Source organism: Trichechus manatus, unplaced genomic scaffold (assembly GCF_000243295.1).
Source record: "Trichechus manatus latirostris isolate Lorelei unplaced genomic scaffold, TriManLat1.0 scaffold00062, whole genome shotgun sequence".
Lineage (NCBI taxonomy): Eukaryota > Metazoa > Chordata > Mammalia > Sirenia > Trichechidae > Trichechus > Trichechus manatus.
Genome location: NW_004443998.1, coordinates 10,740,952 through 10,754,305, shown reverse-complemented (window position 1 = coordinate 10,754,305; position 13,354 = coordinate 10,740,952). Strand labels below are relative to the sequence as shown.

Below are 13,354 nucleotides of genomic sequence, written 5' to 3'. Positions count from 1 at the left end.
ATTCCATTCGGTGCTTGGCTGAGTTCTTTATCTCTTCATTTGATGCTTAGGGTTTCAGGATTGACATGTGACTCTGTTTAACTTAGTTTTTCAGATCTTTGCTGCGGAGGGACGGTGTGATGCTTCTGACTATAGTGCCACATTGCCCGGGAAATTGTCCATATGTTCTGTTTTTTAAATGTTATTTTTAAATTTCAGTTTTTGATTGTTACTAGGATATACATACCAAATGCTGTTGATTCCAACTCATGGCAACCCCATGTGTGTCAGAGTAGAACTGTGCTCCATAGGGTTTTCAACGGCTGATTTTTGAACACGTCATCAGGAAAAACGAATTTCTGGAAAAGAACATTGTGTTTAGTAAAGTAGAGGGTCAGTGAAAAAGAGGGAAACCCTCAATGAGATGGATTGACATAACAGCGGCAACAATGGACTCAAACATACCAATGATTGTGAAGATGGTGCAGGACCTTGGAATGTTTCTTTTTGTTATACTACACAAGATGGCCACTAGTTGGAGCCAACTCAGTGGCAACTAATAACTAAGGCAAAACTCTCTTAAGATATTCTACCTGATGCCCCAAGAGTTATGAGGTTTTCTGGCCTGGCTGGTGGGAACAGTCACTTCCAGACCCTGAGTGAACACAAGGTTCTATTATCTCTAATGCTTTTCAATGGTTCTTTCTCCAGCTTCAGGTAATTTCCTCAACTACTACATATGTTGATTAGCACGCTACTGAATACTGAGGAGGACTCTGCAGATCTCTGGATTTCTCACTGTGCAGCTTTCAGCTCTTTGGTTCTCTATCCTCCAAATTCTAGCTACCGTGTTTTCCCTGGACTTTCAGCTCTGTCTCCTCAACTCTGTGGCTTCGAACCTTTAAGGCAGTAAACTGGGCCATCTCAGCTCTCATCTCGTTTGCTTCCCATCTCTCAGGGACACTGTCTTCTGTTGTTTGATGGCCAGTGTCTTGCAAACCATTATCTATTGTGTCTGGTATTTTGGTTGTTTCAGGTAGGAAATTAAATCTGTTCCATGTTACTCCATCTTGGCTGACAGCGGAAGAAGCTGTGCACCAGCTCATGGTCTTTTATTTTTTTTGTAATAATCACAAAATTAAAAAAAAAAATCTTTCCAGCACTGTACAGAGAACTTTTCTTTTTCTTAATCATTTGAGAATAAGAGGAACTCCTGCGTCCGCCAGTCGCTGAGTGCGGAGCTGAGGCACGCTGAGGCAAATAGGTCTGACAAGCAGCAGTCCAGGTCCTGGGGGCGCGTGCGCGGGCGGGGCCGGGAGAAGCCCCACGCCGTGCGTCGCTCGGGCTCTTTAAAAACCGGAGCCGCAGGCGGGCCATGCCCTGGCGCTCATGTGACTTGGCGTCGCCCGCTCGCTCGCGGAAGTGGCTCTGCCTCTGCCGCCCGCGTACGGTGTGGCGGCGCCCCGCGGGGGCCGGTAGGCGGTAGTTGGCTCTACCGGGCTGGTCTGCAGGCGGGCGGGAGGATGGTGCACCTGTACAACCTGCACCCGTTCGGGTCGCAGCAGGTGGTGCCCTGCAAGCAGGAGCCCGAGCAGTTCTGCGGCGGGGGGCGCGACGCGCTGTTCGTGGCGGCGGGCTGCAAGGTGGAGGCGTTCGCCGTGTCCGGCCAGGAGCTGTGCCAGCCTAGGTGCGCCTTCTCCACGCTGGGCCGGGTGCTGCGCCTGGCCTACAGCGAGGCCGGTGAGTAGCAGCGGCGCCGACTTGTGGCCTCCTTCCTAGCGGTCCTGGCGTCTAGATGGCCGCTCAGTGTGGGGAAGGGACTTTGTGCTTCCCAGGACGTGCCTGATGGCCATGCCTTGGCTGGCGGCTGATTCCTCAGATGCTTTGAGCTGTGCAGTTGTCCAGGTAACCAGAGGAGAGAGCCTGCTGCTCCGGCCGCTGACTGCTTCATGGATTAGGGGAAGGGCAGGCAGAGGGAGGCACTGCTCCCGGCGCAAGTTCAAGGAGGCTGCAGACACGGCGCGGAATGACAACCCCGAGGCGCCACAAATGTGAAAGGCGCCTGACCGAGGCAACCGGGAGGAGGGAAGGCGTTTCTGCTGATGGGGGCCGCTGTCAACGTCTATTCATCTTTAAATTGTGTGTGTGTGGGGGGGGTAATTTAGAGATTGCCTCTGGGGCTCGCCTTATATCTCGCTCGCTCTCGGGAAAAACCCCTGGCTGAGTACTCACCTTTGACGTCTTCCTCTGTTTCTCTCCCATTCCTTTCCTCTACCATTTTTTCTTTCCCCTTCCTCCTTTCTTTCCTTTTTTAGTGTGGGAAATTTCAGACATACAGAAGTAGGGATGACATTATCCTGAGCTCGCAGGTACTCCCAGCTTCAACAATTATCCCGACTTATCGCCAGCCCTTTTTCATCTATACCTCCATCCACCTCCTGTTGATTTTTGAAAGCTCACATTGAATGCTGATTTTTAAATTTAATATGTGGAACTCGGCTTTTCGACTGCCCCCCCTTTAAAGACCTATGGAGTCATCCACTGTTGTTTTCTACCAGAAATGTGTAGGAATACTGAGGGGTCCAGTGTGAGTGTATCCCCATTTTAGAAAAATCCAACACTAAAAAATAGGTGCTACTTCAGATTACAGACGAATTTATCATAGGATTTCTTTAAGTGTCTAATACACTTAAAGTCTGGTTCATACTTTTCAGGAGGGGTGTGAAGTGCAGTATTTAGGATGGAAGAGCAGGTGGCTGAGGTACTAATGGAAGGAAAGAGGGTGACCTGGGAAGATTGGAGATGTTTATCTAGTCCTTACTCTGCAGCTGGTTGGGTGTGAGTTTATAGAAACATTTGTGCTTGGTTTCTGTTTAAAAAAAAAAAAAGAAAGTTGAATTACTAGATCGGTGATTCCCAGACATTGAGAAGTTGTGGGTCAGTAAAAAACTGGGACTGCCATATATGGTATCTGACCTTCATTTTGTCAAGTAAAGGTATGTATTTTTTTTACTATCACCCTTATTTATAAAAAGAAAAACACTTAGCCGCAAATATTGGATGCCGTTAGCTTTATGAGCAACTTACTTGGCTGTTTTTATTTTTATTTTTTCTATTTTGACTGCTGAAAACATCCAAGGGAGGCCTGCACTGGTCCAGGCCTATTTAAAAATCACTTCTTGTATCTCTAAATTCCCTTTCAGCAGTATGATTCTCGGACCTGTATTTGAGTTGTGACTATCATGAAATGATCCTGATTTTGGTATTTTTATGAATCCACATCTTAACGGTTATGTCTTTTACAGTGTTGGTAATGTTACCTGCCACCTTCCAGTTTAGGCACCGGAGTTCTCACTTTTAAGATCTCTATTGAGTGACAGGTTCACCACTTTCAACTTTTGTGTGTGTGCATAAGAGAGAGAAAGAGAGAGACTGATTACGTTTACATGATTTATCCCATTCTTCTAAAGCTGTAGACTAGAATTGGAAAACACAGGAGTTATGTGAACCTTTCACTTCCTTGCCTGTAGGTAGTGGTGATTCTGGGCCCCTTGGATTGCACTGCCTGGGGATCTTTAGAAAATATGAACAGTTCAGTTGCTTATTGGGCCCAGCATTGGCGTGAGTCTAGTGTTCAGCCAGGACTGAGAACCACCCACCAACTAGAGCCACAGCAGCTGCAGGAAGTCATGAGTAACGTGGTAACATCGTTAATGAAGCCTTGAAGAAGAAAGATGTTTTTATAATCTAGTTGGCTGCCTTAAAAGAAGTTCAGGAGTCATGTGGGATGGCATTAGTGTGGGTCATGTAGCTCAAGGGTAACTTTCAGTCTGTGACTTGGTCTACAACCCCTAGGTACAGCTTCTGTTTATCCATGCATGACTGAAAATAAATAGGGCTGACTTGGGGCTATGCTGAAGTCCAGGTAACTTGTCTTTCACTTCTCAACTTTCCCCCTTTGCTGCCTTCCCCCCACTCACAGTAACTGGGACGTGGGAGTTGCCACTCTAAGCACTCAGTGCCTTTGTCCTCTGTGGCAATCCTTACCTGTCAAAACGAGAAAGAATCTTATGTCAGCCATTTATATTTACTGTAAATGTTTGCTGGTCTCTTACCCAAGCAGAAAATATTTTCAATTTTTTAATCTCTAATTAGCAGAATATTTTTCTCTTTTTATAATATTTTGGGATATATATCAGTCAGGGGTCTCCAGAGAAATAGAACCGATAGGATATACACATAGTCACACACACATTTATATCTGTACCAAATATCTACGGCCTGTCTGTCAGTTTGTGTGCTGCGGTGACTTGCAGGTTGCTTTGATGCTGGAAGCTATGCCAACATTATTTCTTTTTTCTTTTGAGCAGATGCTTTTATATTCTGTATTTTTCATACATTAATTCTTATCTTCTCCAAAACAAACAAAATACGAATCCTTTAAAAAGTAACGAAACTTAACCTCATTTGTGGAAGATTTTAAAATAGTTCTGAAAATGTCAAATTTGACCGTCATTCCCAAAATGCATTTCCCTTTCCCGTTCATCTTTTCCGTGCTTGCTTGCCGGATGTGTATATAGGAAGTCGGTACATTAACAGCAGCATTTCAATTCCAATTCAGTGGGAATGGGCTGGTTTACTTAATGGTGTTAATGTAATAAGTGCTACTTTTCTCAAGAACTAACGTTAGATCCCTAACTTACCTACCTCTTCCTCCTGTTCTAAAAATCTAAATCAACCCCCCCCACCACTGAAATAGAAGAATATTTTTTTGTAAATTAGAGGACAGGGGAGACCATTTAAGCAAGATAAGAAACTTGGAAGCTAAGATGCATTACCTGACTACATAAAAATTTTATGGTAAAAGATGCCATAAGCAAAATCAAACAGTAGACTGTGAAAAACTGTTTGCTACACACAACCCACAAAGGGTTAAACCCGTTGCTGTCCAGTCAGTTCCTACTCATAGTAACCCTATAAGACAGAGCAGAACTGCCCCATAGGGTTTCCAAAGAGTGGCTGGTGGATTCGAACTGCTGACCTTTTTGTTGGCAGCTGAGCTCTTAACCACTGTGCTACCAGCGCTCCAACAAAGGGTTAATGTCCCTTTTATACAGAGAGCTATTCATGGATAAGAAATCCAAATTGAACAATCTAATAGAAAATGGACAACTTGTAGAAGCAGAACTACATGCTGATAATCATAGAAAAAGATGGTCAGCTGTATACATAGTCTGGGCCATATAAATGGTAATAACCATGAAAGTCCCATTTTCCTCCATTACACAGAATCAGTGCTGGTGAGAATGTGGGGAAAGAGGTGTGTTCATATGATGGGGGTGGCATGAATTTCTAGTACCTAATTAGCATTAGCAATCTGGCAGTCTCTCTTAAAATTGAAGATGTGCCTGCCTTTGCCCCAGCATTCCCATTTTTGGGAATCTATGCCACTGAAACAGCCCTTCCAGCAAATAAGTATATAGGTATAGGCATGTTTGTTACAACATGAAAGAGAGTGGGAAAACCCTGGAAATAACCTGAATGTACATCAGTGGAGGAACTGTTGAATGGATTATGGCACTTGTGTATATAGGAAACCATATGGGGGCAATTCTACTCTGTCCTGTAGGCTTGCTTTGAGTTGGAATTGACTCAATGGCAATGGGTTTTTTTTTTTGGGTGTAGATATCGAAAGGATATTAGACATCTACGTATTGACATGGATGGAAAGATTTATTGATAATTTTTAAAAGTTGCAGACATAGATTTAGTGCGATTCCATTTTAGTAAACAAGCAGGAAAGGTAAACAAAACACCCCTTTACATCTGTGTTTCTATGAGCATAGCGAGGTGCATAAGGGCAGAACCAGGTGTGTGTGTTCACGTTGGTTCCTCAGGCGTGGGACCGCAGGGGCATGGGGAAGATCACTAGTCTTTATGCATCTCTTTATCACTTTGACCTCTCACAGCAAATACGTGTAATCTAATATAATCAACAATTAAGGAGAAATTAACTTGGATTTCAGTGTTCTTTAATATGTACAGCTTTATGCCATTTCTCAGAGTTGACATGAAGATGTGACTTCTGTGGGAAGGAAAGGAGTTGAAGTGTAGGTTGTAGGTTCTGCTGACATAGAGTTCCTTAATTTATACCTGATTATAGTTAAGTCACGGAGCTCTGGTGGCACAGTGCTTAATAAGAGCATGGCTACTAACCAAAAGGTCGGCAGTTCGAATCCAGCAGCCACTCCTAGGAAACCCTATGGGGCAGTTCTAGGCTATCCTATAGGGTTGCTGCGAGTCAGACTTGACTCAGAGGCAGTGGGTTTGGTTTTTTGGTTTTCAGTAATTTTAAAGAAGCCCTGGAGGTGCAGTGGTTAAAGCACTCGGGTGCTAACTGAAAGGCTGGTGGTTCAAACCACAGCCACTCCATGGGGGAAAGATGTGGCAGTCTGCTTCTGCAAACATTACAGCCTAGGAAACCCTATGGGGCAGTTCTACTCTGTCCTGTAGGGTTGCTATGAGTCAGAATCAACTCGATGGCAAAGGGTTTATACTGAGTACTAATACTACTGAGGAGTCCCTGGGGTGGTGCAAACAGTTAACATGATCTGCTGCTAAGCAGAAGGTTGGAGGTTTGATTCTCCCCAGAGGTGCCTTGAAAGAAAGGCCTGGCAATCTACTTCTGAAAAATCAGCCACTGAAAACCCTATTGGGCACAGTTCTACTCTGACATCCATGGGGTCCCTGTGAGTGAATCGATTTTTTTTTTTTTTAAATACTACTGAACTCATTATGTTGGAGAGCTGTAGATTCAGAACTACAGGAAATGCTGAGAGCTAATTTAATGAGTAAAACGTAAAATTTCTATATAGGCTAATGAGTAAGGTTATCTTAAGACGCTAAAATGGGGATATATTGTATTTCAGAACTGGAAAGTCTAATGTCAGTTAAAAATACTAACACCTCAGATCTTGTTATTTCAAGTTTTGTTTTATTTCATCTTTAATTCGACCATTCATAGCTAGGGTTCATTAATAGTTCCTTTCTGGCAGCAAAGTAGTGGTTATATTTCAACTTAGAAATTCTAACGGCAATCTTACCCCTTCTGCAGGAGACTATTTGGTGGCAATTGAAGAGAAAAACAAAGCTACGTTCCTTCGTGCTTATGTGAACTGGAGAAGCAAAAGGACTGAAAACTCTCGTGTGTGTATCCGAATGATTGGGCACAATGTGGAGGCCCCCTTCAGTGAAACCTTCAGAGACCAGATGTCCATCATCGAAATGCCCCTTTCTGAACCCCCCCTGTGCATTTCCTGTTGCCCCGTGAAAGGAGACCTTCTTGTTGGCTGCACAAATAAGTTAGTCTTATTTAGTTTGACGTATCAGATCATTAATGAGGAATTCTCAATATTGGACTTTGAACGTTCGTTAATTATACACATAGATAATATCACTCCGACAGAAATTTCTTTTTGTACTGGATATGTCGCTGTTATGTCAGATTTGGAAGTCTTAGTCCTAAAACTGGAGTCGGACCCTAAAAATAGAGGGAGTGTGAACCACCATCCACATAAGACTAACAGTCCAATGAAACCGGCAGAAGAAGGTAAATGATGAATTTAACTTGCTTTCTTGTTTACGCGTAGAGAAAACCCTCACCTCCAACAGTCTTTGAAGGGCTGTGTCTGAATGCATGGTGCTAAGCCACATTATAGGTTTATTGATTACTATAACAGAGGATTTGGGTTTATTGACTGGCTGCACAGATCTTATTCTGTGGGATGTAAATGTATTTCTGCATGTATTTGACAATTAACTGCACCCCTGAGCTTCATTTTCCTCATCTGTATAATGGGGATGATAATGCCTAATCTATTGTACTTGACTGATCGGTTGCGAGGGATCAGTGGTTATTAAGATTTTTCAAAACTGAGGTGCCTTGTAAATGTAGAAGATATGTGTATAAATAAGATGTCTGTATGTCTATTTATGGAGCCCTGGTGGCACAGTGGCTAAAGCAATCGACTGCTAACTGAAAGGTCGGCAGTTCGAAACTACCAGTGGCTCCGTGGGAGAAAGATGTGGCAGCCTGCTCAGGTACAGATTTACAGCCTTGGAAACCTTATGGGGTCGCTTTGAGTCGGCATCAACTTGATGGCGCTGGTTTTTTATGTCTGTTTAATTGATGGAGGTTGTGGTGACTCCTGATTTTCACTCAAGCAGATAGTAGTACTTGAAGTTGTTAAATTTTATTTTTGAAGGCATCAGTAATGAAACGTCCCACCTCGAGTCAGATGATTTTGTTATGTGCCAAAAGCCCATGGAACTTCTTGGTGAAAAAAGCAAACAGTCTGGAGTATCTGTTACATTGGAGTCAACGGGATTAACTGATGAAAAAATAAAATATTTCCATGTTCAGCACCTGCTCTACAGGTATTTGAAAGCTTTTTATCCACCAGCATTTAACATGCATTTACCTGGTTAAAGTACATGGAAATTAGATCTCCCCCCCCACCCCCTTTGTAACCCACAGACGCTTTGCTCCTGATATTTCGTCCTATGTGTTGCCTGATGACATCAAGTTGCATTCACTTCAGCTGCTCCCCATTTACCACACAGGTAAGTAGGACGGTGCCACAGTGCAGCGAGGTGGAGAGGCTCCGGGCTGCGAGTGGAGACCAGTATGGGCAGTGGGTTTGGTTCTTCCACTGAGTCTCCTGTGGCTTTGGACACGTTCCTCAGCAGATGCGTGTGAGCACTGGAAGGGGAAATCATGTCTACAAGGAGAGGCTGTGGAGGACGTAGGACAGACAAAGCCCATTTCCCTTTCGAAAGAGTCATTAGGCTCAAAAACGGAAATCAGAGCTGTGGTTTATCTGAGTTCCAGTCGGGTATTTTGCAGAGCTTCTTGTGATGATCTTCTGAGCAAGGTGTAAAAAGGTGGACTGAATGCAAATTTATTTAAAGCAGTGGTACTCAACCCTGCAGCACATTGGGCCTACCTGGGCACTTTAAAAAATACTGATGCCCAGTGTCTACATGCTGGAGATTCTGACTTAACTGGTCAGTGACGGGGGCTGGGCATCAGTATTTTTTTAAAGCTCAACTGGAGTCCAATGAGCAGCCAGGCTTGAAAATCACCAGTGGGCTCTGTACTTAGTCCTTCCCTGCTTAACATCTTTATAGGTTGCCTGGAGAAAAATAGAAATATCATTCTGATTAAACGTGTTTGTGACCATTTATTTATTTTCTTTCTTTTCGTAGACATTTATTCAGTACCTACGATGTTGAGTATTATGCTGAATACCAGGGAACTAATAATGAGCAAAAGTAGGCAGAGTGCTTGCTCTCCTGGAGCTTGTTGTCTAGTGGAGGAGGAAGACCTTAATCGGATAACTCTGCAAAGGAGAATACAATTACACACAGACACACAGACACAGACACAGACACACACAGACACACACACACACACACACACACACACGTGCTGTGAGGGAAAGAAATTGCTCTGTGAGAGCCACTCACGAAAGATCCTGACTTCACCTTGGAGTCAGGGAAGGATTCTTGAGGAAGTGGGTCTGAATCATGGCTAATCAGAGGTGGGGGCTGGTGCAGGGAGATGAAGAGAGCCTTCTAGACAGAGGAAGCACCATAGGCTCTGCGGTAGAAGGAGAACATTCTGTATAAGGAACTGAGAGAAGCAAGACTGAGCAGAGCGCAGCAAGGGAGACAGGCGAGGGTCAAAGCTGGAGACCAGACAGGGCTCATTGCCATGTTAGAGCTATGTAGCTCTTTAGCTGAAGAGCAGTGGGAGGCCACTGAGGGGTTTTGAGGGGTGTGTGTGTGTGTGTGTGTGGGAGAAGGTGAGGGGTGACATGATTTTTTTTTTTTTTTTTTGGTGTGTGTGTGTGTGTGTTGGAGGAAGGAAGTAGTGCTGTTGGGTTTCTGTGTTTGGGGAAAGGGATAGACGTGAGCTTATGTGTATGTTGGGTTTTGGCAATTGAGAGGGCCATGACGTGGCCCAGTTTGCCTTTAGAAAAAAATTGCTTTAGTTGCTGTGCAAAGAAGGGGTCTGGAGCGAATAGAGAGACCATTAGGAGGTGATTCGGGTAGTCCACCAAGAGATGATAGTAGCTGGAAGGGATAGTTAATACACAAGATTGTTGAATCAGAATCCCAAAAGATGGAGTCAGCCTATAATAATGGGCCAAGACTCAGGATTAAATGTAATGGAGGTAATTGTAAAGCCTGTGAATATTCTTTATTCTTTCTGATTATACCTGGAAGTCTCACCTTGATGCTAGATAGTCTGTAATACCCCCCCCCTTTCTTTTTTAACACCTGTTTAATAGTTAAATACTCTTCCTTGTTTTTGGTTGGCAATGGATTTTGATTTTTTGGTTTTGTAGATTTGAGAGTGTCCACAGGGAACGTGTGGAGAATGGTAAGAAGATGCGAGCTGTGCTGCCGTAGGAACAGCTACGGGCCGTTGCTGCTCAGCCTGGACGAATCAGGGATTGATGGGTGGGAGAGCAGTTGGGCTTGTTGTCTGTGTCTGCAGAGCAGCCCTGAGACCAGATTCAGCACGAAGGAGAGTAGGCTGCAGGTTTAAAGTGTTGGCTGATGTCATGTATTGAATCGTGACCCCCAAAATATGTGTCACCTTGGTTAGGCCGTGATTCCCAGTATTGTGTGGTTGCCCTCCATTTTGTGATTGATGTAATTTTCCTGTGTGTTGTAAATCCTAATCTCTGCCTGTGGCTAATGAGGCAAGATTAGGTTATGTTAAAGAGGATTAGGGTGGGATGTAACATCCCTGATCCAGTGTAAAAGGAGTTTCCCTGGGGTGTGGCCTGCATCACCTTTTATCTTACAAGAGACCAACAAGAGAAGTAAGCAGAGAGACAGGGGGACCTCATACCACCAAGAAAGAAGCACTGGGAGCATAGTGCGTCCTTTGGACCAGGGTTCCCTGCACAGGGAAGCTCCTACTCCGGGGGAAGATTGATGACATGGACCTTCCTCCAGAGCTGACAGAGAGAGAAAGCCTTCACCTGGAGCTGACACCCTGAATTTGGACTTCTAACCTACTAGACTGTGAGAAAATAAGTTTCTCTTTGTTAAAGCCATCCACTTGTGGTATTTCTGTTATAGCACCACTAGATAACCAAGACAACTGGCAACATAGCTTACTAAAACTTACATGATTCTTTACTTTTTTATTGGATTTATTTGTATGCTTGTCTTCTGTTTATAGCAAGTGCCTGGTTTTCCATTCATGATTGGAACACAAATGAAAGTATTTAAATTAAAAATATTGATTTAAGGAAAAAATTGAGCAATTAATAATAAAGGTAGTGCATGGATATTGAAAAAAATTATGAAGGTGTGTGAAAATAGCTGCAGTTTGAGAAACCTTTAATGCGATACAAGGTCAGTGAGACACAGTTAACAGTGACTTCCATTGAAAAACCTCAGGCATTTTAGCTGCCGGTCAACTCAGTGGAAGTTGTTGCCAAGAAAGCTATTCGGTTTCCGGCTCCATTAGTGATAGCTTAATAATGTAATCAAAGCTGGTGAGCTCGCTCCAATTTGGTGCTGGTCTGTTCTGGTTGTCACGATTTTGGGATCTTTGCAGATTTGGGAACCCTGGTAGAGCAGTGGTTAAGGGCTCAGCTGGTAACCAAAAGGTCGGCAGTACGAATCCACCAGCCGCTCCATGGAAACCCTACAGGGCAGTTCTGCTCCGTCCTGTAGGGTCCCTATGAGTCAGAATTGACTCGATGGCAGTGGGTTTTGATTTTTTGGTTTTGTAGATTTGAGAGTGTCCACAGGGAACGTGTGAAGAATGGTAAGAAGATGCGAGCTGTGCTGCCATAGGGACAGCTATGGGCCGTTGCTGCTCAGCCTGGACGAATCAGGGATTGACGGGTGGGAGAGCAGTTGGGCTTGTTGTCTGTGTCTGCAGGGCAGGCCTGAGACCAGATTCGGGTTCAGCACGAAGGAGAATTTTCTAGCAGTTGTCTGGGAGGTTGGAAAGGCCTGGCGTATAAAGAGAGGGAGTTCCCTGGAATGAACGAGTTGGGGAAGTAGCCAAATGATTTCTTTCTCAAGGAGGGTGTGAAGCTCAGATTGTCACCAACAGTTACCATCGGTAGAAAAGGAAGGAATGGTGTTCTCTCTAGAAACTGTGATGGCTCCTAACCCTGCTTATGTCTAAGGGGGACCAACTTATTGCAAACGGCACCATGTGCTCTGAGAGTAGAGAGCTCTGTAAGGAGAGGGTGCCCCCTCACAGGGAGGGCTGCCCTCACCAAGGAGCCTGTGTCCCACAGAGGAAGCAGTGGCATCTCCCAGGAGAGGTCAATGCAAGGATGAGGGAACTTCCTGCTTCTACCATTGCTCTCTATAATTCATTCTCTGTTCAGCAGCCAGTGTTCCTTCCAAGTCATAGACTGGTGCTTAAAGCCCTCCATTGGCTTTCCATAGCACTTGGAATAAAATCCCAAATCTTCCCCACAGTCTGCATGACCCTAGCCATCTTCCACCCATAGCGGCCTTTCTCTGTTCCTCAGATACGCCAAGTACACTCTTGTCTAACCAAAAAAATAAACCATCGCTGTCGAGTGGATTCCGACTCAGAGCGACCCTATAGGGCAGAGTAGAACTGCCCCATAGGGTTTCCAAGGCTGTAAATCTTTTCAGAAGCAGGCCAAGCTGCCACATCTTTCTGCCGTGGGGCGGCAGGTGGGTTTGCTGTTCCTGTACTTGGCATGTACTTCCCTCAGATTGTTCGCGGCTGGTGTCTTCTAGTCATTCAGTTCACAGCTCAGCTGTAATCTCACCACAGAGGATTTCCCTGACCTCTGCATTTAAAATGCCCTCTTCTGCACGCTCTGGGAGTTTGTTTACTTGTGTATTTCCTACCAACCCTGTAACTAGAATGAAAATACGGTGAAAGCAGTTACCTTGTCTTGTGTGCTGATGTAGCCCCAGAGCCTAGAACGGGCACTTGGTAGGTATCTGAATATTTACTGAATAGATGGATGAATGGATGGGTAGTGCATTTTTTTGAGCTGGCCCTAATGGATTAGAATTTTTAGAAGGTGGAGATTTTGATATTGATTAGAGGAACCCACATATGTGATGAGGTGTAAATCACCGTGTGTTTGGAGATGAGTGAGATTTCTGTTGGGCTAAAGCACATGTGTGTAGGAGAGAGGAGGGAGAAAAAAATGGACACATTTCTGCTGGTCAGTTGTGGAGATTGAGGAATTGTGGAGAGTGAGGAATGGTGGAGAGTGAGGAATGGTGGAGAGTGAGGAATGGTGGAGAGTGAGGAATGGTGGAGAGTGAGGAATGGTGGAGAGTG

General features: G+C 44.5%; 1 protein-coding gene across 7 annotated transcripts in view; it reads left to right on the top strand.

Moving 5' to 3' along the window:
* The first annotated feature begins 1,441 nt into the window (after window positions 1–1,441).
* The window catches only part of HPS3 (HPS3 biogenesis of lysosomal organelles complex 2 subunit 1), a 49,633-nt gene continuing 37,720 nt past the window's right edge, over window positions 1,442–13,354 (top strand). For 4 of the 7 annotated variants that reach the window (XR_002824552.1, XR_002824551.1, XR_002824553.1 and 1 more), the window contains exons 1-4: window positions 1,443–1,719; window positions 7,094–7,588; window positions 8,244–8,415; window positions 8,516–8,601. Coding sequence is in view for 4 of the 7 variants with exons in the window: in XM_023733910.1 (XP_023589678.1) it covers window positions 1,503–1,719; window positions 7,094–7,588; window positions 8,244–8,415; window positions 8,516–8,601 (970 nt within the window). In the remaining 3 variants the exon portion in view is untranslated. Of the gene's footprint in view, window positions 1,720–7,093; window positions 7,589–8,243; window positions 8,416–8,515; window positions 8,602–13,354 lie in introns of all 7 variants that reach the window. The other 3 variants (XM_023733911.1, XM_004379200.3, XM_023733912.1) reach the window with 2 other exon arrangements.